The following is an 11,663-nucleotide window of genomic DNA, read 5'->3' as shown; positions in this document are numbered from 1 at the left end:
ATAATTTCATGAATAATTTTCACAAAAAACTCAAGGTAAATTTTCAAAAGATGGTTTATTACGAGGAGCAAGGATGCAACCAACAAAATAGTTATTACGAGTTTTAATTAATATTACTGAGTAATCATAATATGATATTATGTTTCAATTTATTTAAAATATTAATTGAAAAATGGAAATTAATTTATAATAGTGAATATAATATACAGATAGCTAATTGGTTTTTAATGAAATTGCTATCANACAGATAGCTAATTGGTTTTTAATGAAATTGCTATCACAGTCAAGGATGGATTATTATCAATTATGACTATCAACAGATAAATTTTTTGTATTGTCAATTAGTGTATTTATAAACTCAAAACAATGTGCCTTGNTTAGTGTATTTATAAACTCACAACAATGTGCCTTACTACAATTGATAATAACAATGCTGTGTACCTGCTAATATCGATGTCATAAAAAATCAATTAGCTACCTGTATTTGTAAACCCTTGTGTATTATACATGTAAATTAACTCAAAAATTTGAAACTTTAAGTGTTTATATCTAATAAACTAATTAAGTTATACTAAAAATTCAAACGCCATTTACTATTAAATTAAAAACTCAAACATTTTATTAAATTCAAAATATGTGTTCTCATTTAAAAAAACAAAGTTGACATCCTTACCAGGCATAAGGAATGAACTTAAAAAGTATTACATAGTTAATAATTCAAGTATAATGTGTAACTAAGGATAATCGAAAATAAAAATGTTTAATTTATTATTATTCTGTAAGTAATTGAGTGGGTTATGATAAAAAAATCACTCTGTATACAATGTATTTTTTGATTGCATTTTTCATATGAATTTTATTAAATAATGTGATATTTGTTTTTATTACTCAATTATCTCAAATAAGGTTTCGCTGCATTTAATAAGATAGTAAACAAATATTATGTATTACTGATGCACTGTAAGTTGTCTAGAAATAATTTGGAAATGCATTTTATAAATGAATATAAAAAAATTAATGTGAAAATATGATAACATAAATATACATAACAATTTTTAATAATAAAATTTAATGATCAACTAGTGATTGATATAGTTTATATTATATTACACATAGATAATAGTATTATTTAAAATAATTTTTAATATTTAACTAAAAATTTTTGTTTGTAAATTTCAATGGTTTTTTAAACTAATTTATGTTTTGTATTTTGTAAACACAATTAATTGTAATAATATTTATTATAATAAATATATTTTTATTAATAAAAATATATATTAAATATTTTTTTTATGTTCCTAAGTCAATTAGGGAATCTTACTCAAACTGGGGGGCCTTAGTTCCCTTATTTCCGATTATAGATACTTAAACGAATAATTGATTTTGTTTAATAAATTTATTTAATTAAAACGATTTTAATTCAAAATTATATTTTAGGTAAATAATATTATGTTTGTCTAAAAGGCAAGTGTAAGGGTCAAACCTTTCCTTTGTTATTTATGACCGTTCGTTCGATCNAAGTGTAAGGGTCAAACCTTTCTTTTGTTATTTATGACCGTTCGCTAACGGATGGTTCCTATCATACGTCGTGAACGAACATTTTTTATTGTTCTAAACGGTCATAATGATTAATATTAAATAGCATTATTAGAAATGTAATTTTGTACAAATAAGGAACATGTATATTTAAGGAACAAAAGGGTTTTAAATGAACCAAAGTAATATTAATTAAAGAAATAACATTAATAGATTTATTCATTGTTTTACAAATTTATACACAATGNATGAACCAAAGTAATATTAATTAAAGAAATAACATTAATAGATTTATTCATTGTTTTACAAATTTACACACAATGTATCTGTAATACCAATGCGCCATAATGAACACGGATTATTCTGAATCCAATTCATTGTTTTTTAATATTATACACAATTTATCTGTTTTTTTCTGTAAACATATTGAACACTTTTTGTTCTCAATGCAATCTTCACAATACCAACCATGACCACATGGTATCATTATGTAACTCTTTGACAGTTCATCATCATCATCATCTGTTACTTGACTGCGACACATTACACAACGTGCTTCTCGTCCATCTAAGATACATCTTGGTGGTAAGGGCTCATACACTAATTGCAAACATTGAAAATTAGTTCGTTTTTTAGTACAAAAGTTTTGATGAGTAAACGGCTATTTTACATTTCACTCAAGAAATTTAAGTAATATAAAATTTTAACGGGAATGTCTTTTGCGCATCAATAATCGTATAATGAAAAATAAAAGAANCAAGAAATTTAAGTAATATAAAATTTTAACGGGAATGTCTTTTGCGCATCAATAATCGTATTATGAAAAATAAAAGAGTTTTAAAAAATGATAATTGTTGTTTTAATAACTATCATATTTAAAGTATACATAACACGTATACTTTAAAAATATAAATATGTATTACATTTTTCATTCATTTTTCACTACAAAAAAAGTAATTATGTCATATCAGACTATAAAGAGAAAAGAATTAAATATTTCCCCTTTCTGTAGTGCAAGATTTGTTCATAAAGAAATTTTTCGATATCATTTTTAATTGATCTACTGAATATTTAAAAAATATTAGAAAAAAAAATTATATAAAAGGGAAAGAAATCGACCTCATACCTTAAGGTATGTTAACAAAATGTAAATTTTTATAACCGGCCACACTAAATAGCCTTTTTTAAACTCTTTTCTTACAAAAAACTTTAATTATTCCATGATAATTTTAAAAAAAGTAAAGCTATTTAACAATTCCATTGCATAATATGTTATATTTATATTTGTTAAAATATAAAAAGGCAAGAAAAAATTGTTTAGCGAAATAGTTATTAGATTTGTCATATCATATTGATTGACAAATTTCATATACAATAAATGAAAAAAGAGCTTTCTCCATATCAACTTTATTTAAAAAATCAACTTCCGTACTCTCCTATTTTGAATAAGATTTAAAATTTCTAATAATTTTTTTTCGCGTTCTATTTCTTTAGCTATTGACAAAACAATAAATTTTATATGTTTATATATTTTTGAACATAAATGTATTTCTGCTAAATTTAAAAAGCCATAACAACAATAATATATCGTTCTTGCAGAAATGTTATTANTTTTTGAATATAAATGTATTTCTGTTAAATTTAAAAAGCCATAAGAACAATAATATATCGTTCTAGCAGAAATGTTATAACTACTATTTAAAATAAACATGATTTCATTTTAATTATTTTTGAAAAATTTGTTATTGATAATATTTAAAAATATGTCCATAAAAAGTTCCTAAACAGGTTACTAAGAAATGTTTTCAGTAAAGTGTAAAGTAATGAGTTTTCTTAATTTGTAAATCGTGTAGTTTTGGATGGATATATATAATAGTGGCAAAGCCAAAAGAGAGCTAAAGGGTCTTTTTCCCGCCCTTAATTTGCTAATTATTAAAATTGAAAATATATAACTTTAACGTTAGTAAGACTATGTGATAAGCAAAAAAAAAGGTTCTTAGACCACTCAAGTTTTTATTTATTTCAACCTCAATATTTTACTTCATTAATGTTTCACTAAGCAATTATAATTTTTATACCTTCGGGTACTATTGACACAGATGTTTCTATATTTAGATCTTGAGTACTTGTAATCAATTCATTACATACAGGACAAGCTTCAATTTTTTTAACACACCTTTCACATGACCAGCCATGTCCACACGGGGAAAAAAAGTAAATTTTCCAATTTAAAACACTGTTATCGTGTTTTCTATTACATTTAGCACATGCGATTTGATCTGCAGAAAAAAAAGAAAAAATTGTTAAATAATTTATCGATAATAATTTCAAGAATTTTAGTCTCAGTTCAAAAGCATTTTAAGTATTTTTTTTATCGCTTTTATAACTAATTAAAAACTATAGCCGACAACTCCGAAGAGTAGTTTTTTAATAATATTTTTTTACCAAATATATACTTAAATTAAAAGTTGAGATTTTGAAAACTAAAAAAAAAAAAATCCTTCTTACATATATCTCCAGTTATATATTTATAAGGAGGTGAATATTGTGCTAAAGTCAAGTGATAACAAATAATTGAATAACTCATATTATGGTAATCTTTTAACTCATTTTTATTCATTTCTTTCATTAATACTTTTTCAGGTTCTTTTAAAAAGTGCACTTTATCTTCCATTAACTTCATGCAGTTTAATAAAGCATTTCTGTAATTTCTGTTTAATTCATTAAAATTGTATTCCTCAGATTTGTGATTTTTGTAAACATCTAAAATGCATTCATACGGTTCAGGAGAAATCCATTCTTTATTAATTATCGGTATAAGTTGAGCTAGTTTTTCACTAAATATTTTTAAGTTAAATGATATTTCAGCATGTTTTTTATTCATTTCTATTGCAAACTCACAGAACAGATACATGTATGTAAAGGCCATACTTTCAATAGCATTCAAAAAAATCGTATAAGCCAATTTATATTTTTCTTTTGCCACACAGTTACAAACCACAGCCTCCAGTGTTTTATTTATTATTTCTATACCTTCATAAGAAATTTCATTATATTGTACTACGTGATCGTAAGGTACTGGACAAAAGTTATCCCCATCGTGTGATTTTATATAATAAGGATGTTCTACAAGAATGACATAATTCATATTGCGGTATTCCGTTTGTAGTGAATCTACGTCTGTAAATGTGATATTATTTAGATCAACACAAATAGATTGGTTGAATGTTTGAATAAAAATTTTATTAATTTCAATTTATTGAGTAACATATTATTGTACTAAGAGAATATTCAATAATGTTTAAATTTGACAAATGTTTATAAATTAAAATAAAACAGTTTTGAAATAAATTATATACTAACAAAAATTTACTGAATTACAGGATTAACAGTAACAAGAGTATTTATAATTAGTAGTCACTAGTGTATTTTTAAAACATGATCAAAAATAAACTTTTATTATGTACTAAAATAATATATGAACAATTGTTATTTAAAATATGATTTATTAATTATTTATATAAGCAAAAATTGGAATATTTTTTAATGAAATGATTGATCGAAAAAAGTAAATGATCATTATACTTAAAATAATATACTATTTGACTTATGTATCTATTTTAAACAGTTTATTTTGACTTAACTGAATTAATACCAATGTAATTTAAAACTTTTAAATGTTTGCAAGATGAACTATTCTAATGAAATTCACAAACAATCATAAAAAGTTAACTTTTGAATTACGTATTTTGAAATACTAATTTTATGAACTATACTGTAACATATAGAAAGATGTTTGTATTTTGTTTGAATTATATCGGTACGACATTGATAGATAGATAAAATTATATTTTAATCAAAGAAAGTGCGGCGAGTTGTCATTTCAAGCAATATGATCTTTTTCGATTTAAAAAAAAATAGTTATGTTTGGAAATTTTTAATGAAAACGTTTAAAATAAAATTTTTTGTGAAAACAATGACAAACTTTTATAATATACTTAAGATTTTTCTATGTTTGACAGGAGGGGACTCCCTTTCAATTAGGTAATACATATTTAGCTATTTTTTTATCAATTCCTAAATTAAGAAATACAATTATAACATTCCTGTTAAAAAAATATTAGAAATTTACTTTTTTTAATTAATTCATATTCTTTTAAATAATCAGCATTTTACCAATTGGTCAAATATATCAAGAAATATTTCTAACAAAATTTTATGATGAATATTTTCTTTAAGAGTTAATTATAGCTTAAGGATGTTAACTTGCCCTACATTTCTCTAAATGCGTGTAAATAATATATAACACAATTTATGCATTGACGCAAACGCACATGTATTTATTCAAGAAATATATATTTAATTCGTTTAGTAAAATAAATTAGATTTCAAACTATTATTCATATAATTTATATTTTTGGAAAGCTTTACAAGTAATAATTTTAATTTTTTTAAATAACCTCGGTCAAAAATTATTTTAGATTGAGTCCATATTAAAATACTTTCAATATTAAAACACAGTTTAAGTATTAACTTTTTTCATTATTTATAATGTAACATTGGCAAACATATTAATTAATTAGTTAATATATAAATTTGTATAATTATTAAATCATTTTATTTATAATAATTTTGCCTTTTAAAAAGAATTCCGTTAAAACTAAATGTTTATATTATTCAACAATTACATAAATTTAACATTTCTAATTTTCATAATTAAATAAAAATGTAAATATTTTTTCTACTATTTATACTATTTCCAGAGAAATGATAGCTTCAATGCAAATCTTACAGTAATTTAAATCACTGTTATTTCATTTTGATCCTATCTTGTATTATAAAATCAAGTCTTTCTTTTTAAAAACCATATGGATGTATGGAGTCACCTCGTGTCTCTATCCAGAGTATGGTGGCTATATATGATCCTTCTACTTAACTCCTGAAATAGACATGTATCAATAATATAACTCTGCCACCTAACTTCGTATATACATTATTGATTTATTAAATATATTTGGTATATTTATTGATGTTCACTTTTTTTTTCTTGTGCCTACTTAATCTATGTATAGATAAAATTTAATTCTAAAACTTATATATTTTTGGTGAATTTATTATATTTCTACTTTGATATTTCCAATAAATACTTTGAAATTAATAGACGTTCCTTTTTCTAATAATATAGACGAGGCTGATCACAATATTTAGGGCATGACTTGCCTATGGTTATTAATCGAAAAGCTGACGAAAGGTCAGGGTGTTGTTTATACCCAAACCTAACCAGACTAACTTTTATCAAGCAAAATTCTATAGACCAATAAGTCTTACTTCATTTTTTCTTAATATTATGGAGAAACTTATTGATAGGTACATCAAGGAGGGGCCTTTAAAGGAGCATCCTTTCTATGATAAGCAACATGCGTATCAAACAGCGATATCTACTGATACAGCTCTACACTGACTAACGACTCAGATAGGGAAAGTTGTGGAGAATAAAATATATGCAGTAGGTATATTCCTGGACATCGAAGGGGCTTTTGACAATATCATACTGTAGACTTGCAGCAGAGCCTTGTTCTCTTGTTAACATTCCCTAGAAAATGGAGATTACTACACGAAGGGAATGGAATATTAACCAGCTGACTGTAAAAGGAGGATTTGTAATATATACAGATGGATCCAAAATATCAGGAAAGGTAATTCTGGAATTTGAGGTTTAAAGCCACGAATAAATGTCAATATGTCATTGTGCATAACACCTTCTGTTTTCAAGCAAAGGTGATGGAAATACTGGTATTGGCCTCAGAACCTGCTGGTATACAAAAATAGGAAAATAACTATCTTAAGTGACAGTCAAACGGCATTGAAAGCACTCTGCCATGATCAAGTGAAATCAAAGTTGGTCCTCGAAAGCAGGGAAAATTTGATATCACTATCGAGGTTCAACAAAGTTACACTAGCGTGGGTATCAGGACACAACGTTGTCACTGGAAATAAAAATGCTGACTTTCTGCCAAAAAAGGAGCAAAGACCACCTATTTTAGGCCAGAACCAGTGGTAGGACTTACTGAGCAATCACTCAAAGTGCTACCCAAGAACAACACCGGAATATCTGGAAGTACTTGGTAGTACCTAGACAATCTAAAATGTTTATTATGAACCCTGATCTACTTTTGGGTGATTTTAATAGCATGACTAGACATAAGATAATCACTTTAACTGGTCTACTAAGAGGACATGGTCAACTGCTTAAACATCTTAACGCAATGGGAGTATTAGAATCACCATTGTGCAGGAAGTGTGGAGTAGAAAAGGAATGACTCATTTCAAATTATGTGCGAATGTGAAGCCTTGTTCACACTAAGATCAAACTACTTAAGTAAACCTTTTTCTGAAAAAGAAGATATTAAAAACCTAAAACCCAGAAAGATAATTAATTTCTTCGAAAAGACAAGACTATTTGGTCATCTATAGAGGTGACTTTAAGGTTGGTATAATGTATTAACACTTCGGTAATAACACTTAGGTAGTAAACCGAATCAAAACAATTCGGTATGAGGTGCGCACAATGGACCAACAGATCTGAGAGCATGGGCATTATGTTCACCTCGATAATAACTAAAACTAAAGTTAAAAACTATAAATTTACTACTAATTATTTATATTGAACATTCTTTGTATTTGTATTTATGCGTATTAACAAAAAATCACATTTATTAATATTGAAATATATTTATTTTTACACAAGTGTCATTGTAAATTTTCGAAATTTTATTATATTGTTAATTGTAAAAAATTTAAATACTTTTATGTGAACCAATGATCACAACATTCTTTCGAAATAAATTTAAATGTACTAAAAGCCTTCCCTACTAATCATCGGGTAAGCGTCATATCATTTCTCGCCCCTGGTGTTAACACAAATGATCATTTAATATAAATAACTATATAACTTATAAATCTATTTTGAATAGTTATTTTTAATTTAACATTTATTAAATTTTAATAGTTACTTTTAATTTAAATTAATGTTAATGTTATTGCATAATATTCTAAAAATGTACCTATTATTTATACAGGCTAAGAAAACTTGTTAGGATTAATATTTTTACATTTCTATTAGTCATAGTTATTTAAAAAATTTAATATTTTTTTTTAATATTTGTAGTAACTCAAAATAAAATTTAATGAAAAGGCTACTTAGTATTCAAGTTTAATGCGATGACGGTTTATTCTGGGTTATTATTTGTTTGTTAAAATATATTTATATCTCTATTGGGGTTGCAGAGTCCGAGGGGTTAGAACAATTATTGAGGAATAAAGACTAATTAATTAGTAAGCACCTTACATAAGACACTGACACAACGGGGCGTTAATCTGAAGCTCGAGTCCCTATAATGTATATTTGTAAAAAGTGCAAACAAATTAGTAAAATTTCCTTTTGAAATTAAAAGAGATTATTGATCTTGTAGTGTTTTGGTGTTTATATTTATTACAAAATACTACAATTAAAATTTATAATAATTAATACTTTTTAATAATGAAAAATGATTTTATACATACATAAAAAAAGAGTACAAAATAAAAAGTGTCACTGGATTGACGAACAGCGCGAGAATAAAAAAAAATACACGGAGTGTTATCGTACTGCAGTACATCTAAGATAAAACATATAAACATATTTAAACGCATTCATTGTGACATGTTATTTAACATCTTTGTTAATCCCTACATTACCCCCTTTCCAGTGAAAACGATAATTTTACGTTAAACATACATAGTTACAAATATCAAATATAAAAATACAAATACAAATATAAAAGTTATACAATTCACAATTTACAAAAACCTTACGGGGAGGCGGATGGTTCTTCCTGACTTGGTTTGTTTTGTTTGTATTATTGTTGGTCTTGTAGTTGTATTTCTCTGGTTGTGCTGGTTCGTTGTTATTGATAGATTTGTGTTATTATCTTCATTTTCGTTGAAACATGGCTTCAGTCTGTCTATTGATATGATACATTCTTTTTGCCTAATTAATAATTTAAAGGTTTTTTCGTATCGTTGAACAATTTTGTACGGCCCTTCATATGGTTGTTCTAGCGGTTTCTTGACCCGGTCGACCCGAACGAAAACGTGTGAACAGGATGCTAGATCTTTATATATAAAAACTTTTTTACTTCCGTGGTTTGAAGTTGACACTGGGCGTATGGTTTCCATTGTTTTCTTTAGTGTTTCAGCAAAGGAACAAGGGTCTGTCGCCACTGATGACTGCATAAAAAACTCATTAGGTAATCTAATCGTACTTCCAAATACAATTTCTGCAGGTGTTAAACCTAGATCTTCTTTAATCACTGATCTAAGGCCCATAAGAACTGAGGGGAGTACATCTGTCCAGTGCTCAGTTTCGTAACACTTTATTGCCGTTTTAAGTGATCGGTGGAATCGTTCAACTAAACCATTGGCTGGTGGATGATATGCTGATGTACGTATTCTTCTAAACCCTAAAATTTGCGTTACTGCGGTGAACAGAGTAGACTCAAATTGCCGTCCTTGATCTGTTGTCAATCTCTCCATAACTCCATATCGAGCTATCCAGCCTTCAAATAACGTACGAGCTATGGTTTCAGCCGAAATATCCTGAATTGGAAAAACTTCTGGCCATCTAGAAAATCTGTCTATAGCGGTTAAACAGTAAGTACAACCACGTGACATGACCATAGGACCGATTATATCGATGTGTACATGCGAAAAACGATCACTCGGCACATTAAAAATACCACACGGACTTATAACATGTCGCGTTATTTTTGACTTTTGACATGCTAAACATCTATCTAAACATCTGAGTCCATTTCGCACAATCACTGTTCATCGACGGCCACACGAAACGACTACTCACTAATTTTATTGTTGACCGTATACCTGGGTGAGCGAGATTATGTAGACAATTGAACACATTGCGGCGAAATTGTTTGGTAAGATACGGTCGTTGTCTACCATTAGAAGTATCGCAGTAAATATTTGTGTTCGTAGTGGGCATATTTACGAGCTCTAGTTTTATCGATAATTCCGGTTTTGACAATAACGACAATAGTTCTGCGTCTGCTAACTGGTCGTAAGCTAACTTGTCATAATCTAGCGGTGGCGGTGCATTTATAGTTTCTATTCTCGATAACGCATCGGCCACTGTATTCTGTGTACCTGTTACGTGCCGTATTGATGTTGTAAACTGACTAATAAAATCAAGTTGTCGTGCACGTCGAGGTGGTAATTTATCTGAGTGTTGTGTGAATGCGTATACTAACGGCTTATGGTCCGTAATTATTTCAAATTCACGGGCTTCCAGCATATAGCGAAAATGCTTAATGGCTTCATATACCGCAAGAAGTTCACGATCGTATGCACAGTATTTTTTTTGTGTTTGGTCAAGTTTGCGAGAGAAAAAAGCAAGTGGTTGCCAAACGCCGTTTTTAAATTGTTCTATTACTGCGCCTATCGCCATATCTGACGCGTCACATCGTAATTGAATATTCGCGGCCGGATCTAGATACGATAATGTTGTGGCTCGCTTTAAGTCTTCTTTAGTTTTCTCGAACGCTCCCGTTGATTGATCGGTCCATACAATTGGTGTTTTGTCGTTTTTTTTGCTGTTTTTAAGATAATCGTGAAGAATAGCTTGTGTACTTGCTGCGTTTGGGATACAACGGCGGTAAAAATTGCACATAGCCAAAAAACGTCGAAGCTCTTGTACATTATTCGGCCGTGGATATTTGTCTATCGCTTCCAGTTTTTCAGGATTTGGTCTAAGACCGTTACCCGATATGATGTATCCTAAAAATAGTACCTCTTCTTTTCCAAATATACATTTATTCGTATTTATCACAATGCCGTACTCACTGAGTCGTTGTAATACACGTTCGAGGTGACTCAAATGCTCTTGTGTTGAAGACGATGCAATTAAAATATCGTCCAAATACACTTCACAAAAATCTAAGTCTTTTAAAACACCGTGTATGAAACGCTGAAATGTTTGAGCTGCATTTTTAAAACCGTATCCCATCCGAACAAACTCAAATAACCCAAAAGGTGTTGTAATAGCTGTTTTTGGAATATCGGACGGTTCTATT

General features: G+C 28.0%; 2 protein-coding genes across 2 annotated transcripts; both read right to left on the bottom strand.

The window, feature by feature from the left end:
* Nucleotides 1-1,790: 1,790 nt before the first annotated feature.
* Nucleotides 1,791-4,898, bottom strand: LOC126894378 (uncharacterized). The gene is made up of 3 exons (XM_050665348.1): nucleotides 4,045-4,898; nucleotides 3,615-3,815; nucleotides 1,791-2,136 (listed from the first exon to the last, which is right to left on the bottom strand). Exons 1-3 carry the CDS (start codon nucleotides 4,682-4,684, stop codon nucleotides 1,895-1,897), a joined length of 1,083 nt encoding a protein of 360 aa, XP_050521305.1. The 5' UTR covers nucleotides 4,685-4,898; the 3' UTR covers nucleotides 1,791-1,894.
* Nucleotides 4,899-9,032: 4,134 nt separating this feature from the next.
* On the bottom strand, nucleotides 9,033-10,359 carry LOC126894380 (uncharacterized). The gene has a single exon (XM_050665352.1). The coding sequence runs from the start codon at nucleotides 10,252-10,254 to the stop codon at nucleotides 9,376-9,378; it is 879 nt and encodes a 292-aa protein (XP_050521309.1). The 5' UTR covers nucleotides 10,255-10,359; the 3' UTR covers nucleotides 9,033-9,375.
* Between the last annotated feature and the right edge of the window lie 1,304 nt (nucleotides 10,360-11,663).

The sequence above is a fragment of the Daktulosphaira vitifoliae genome, unplaced genomic scaffold (assembly GCF_025091365.1).
Source record: "Daktulosphaira vitifoliae isolate Bord-2020 unplaced genomic scaffold, ASM2509136v1 Scaffold_1, whole genome shotgun sequence".
Classification (NCBI taxonomy): Eukaryota; Metazoa; Arthropoda; class Insecta; order Hemiptera; family Phylloxeridae; genus Daktulosphaira; species Daktulosphaira vitifoliae.
Note: the sequence above shows the minus strand (reverse complement) of the source record. Positions and strands in the feature narration are given on the sequence as shown.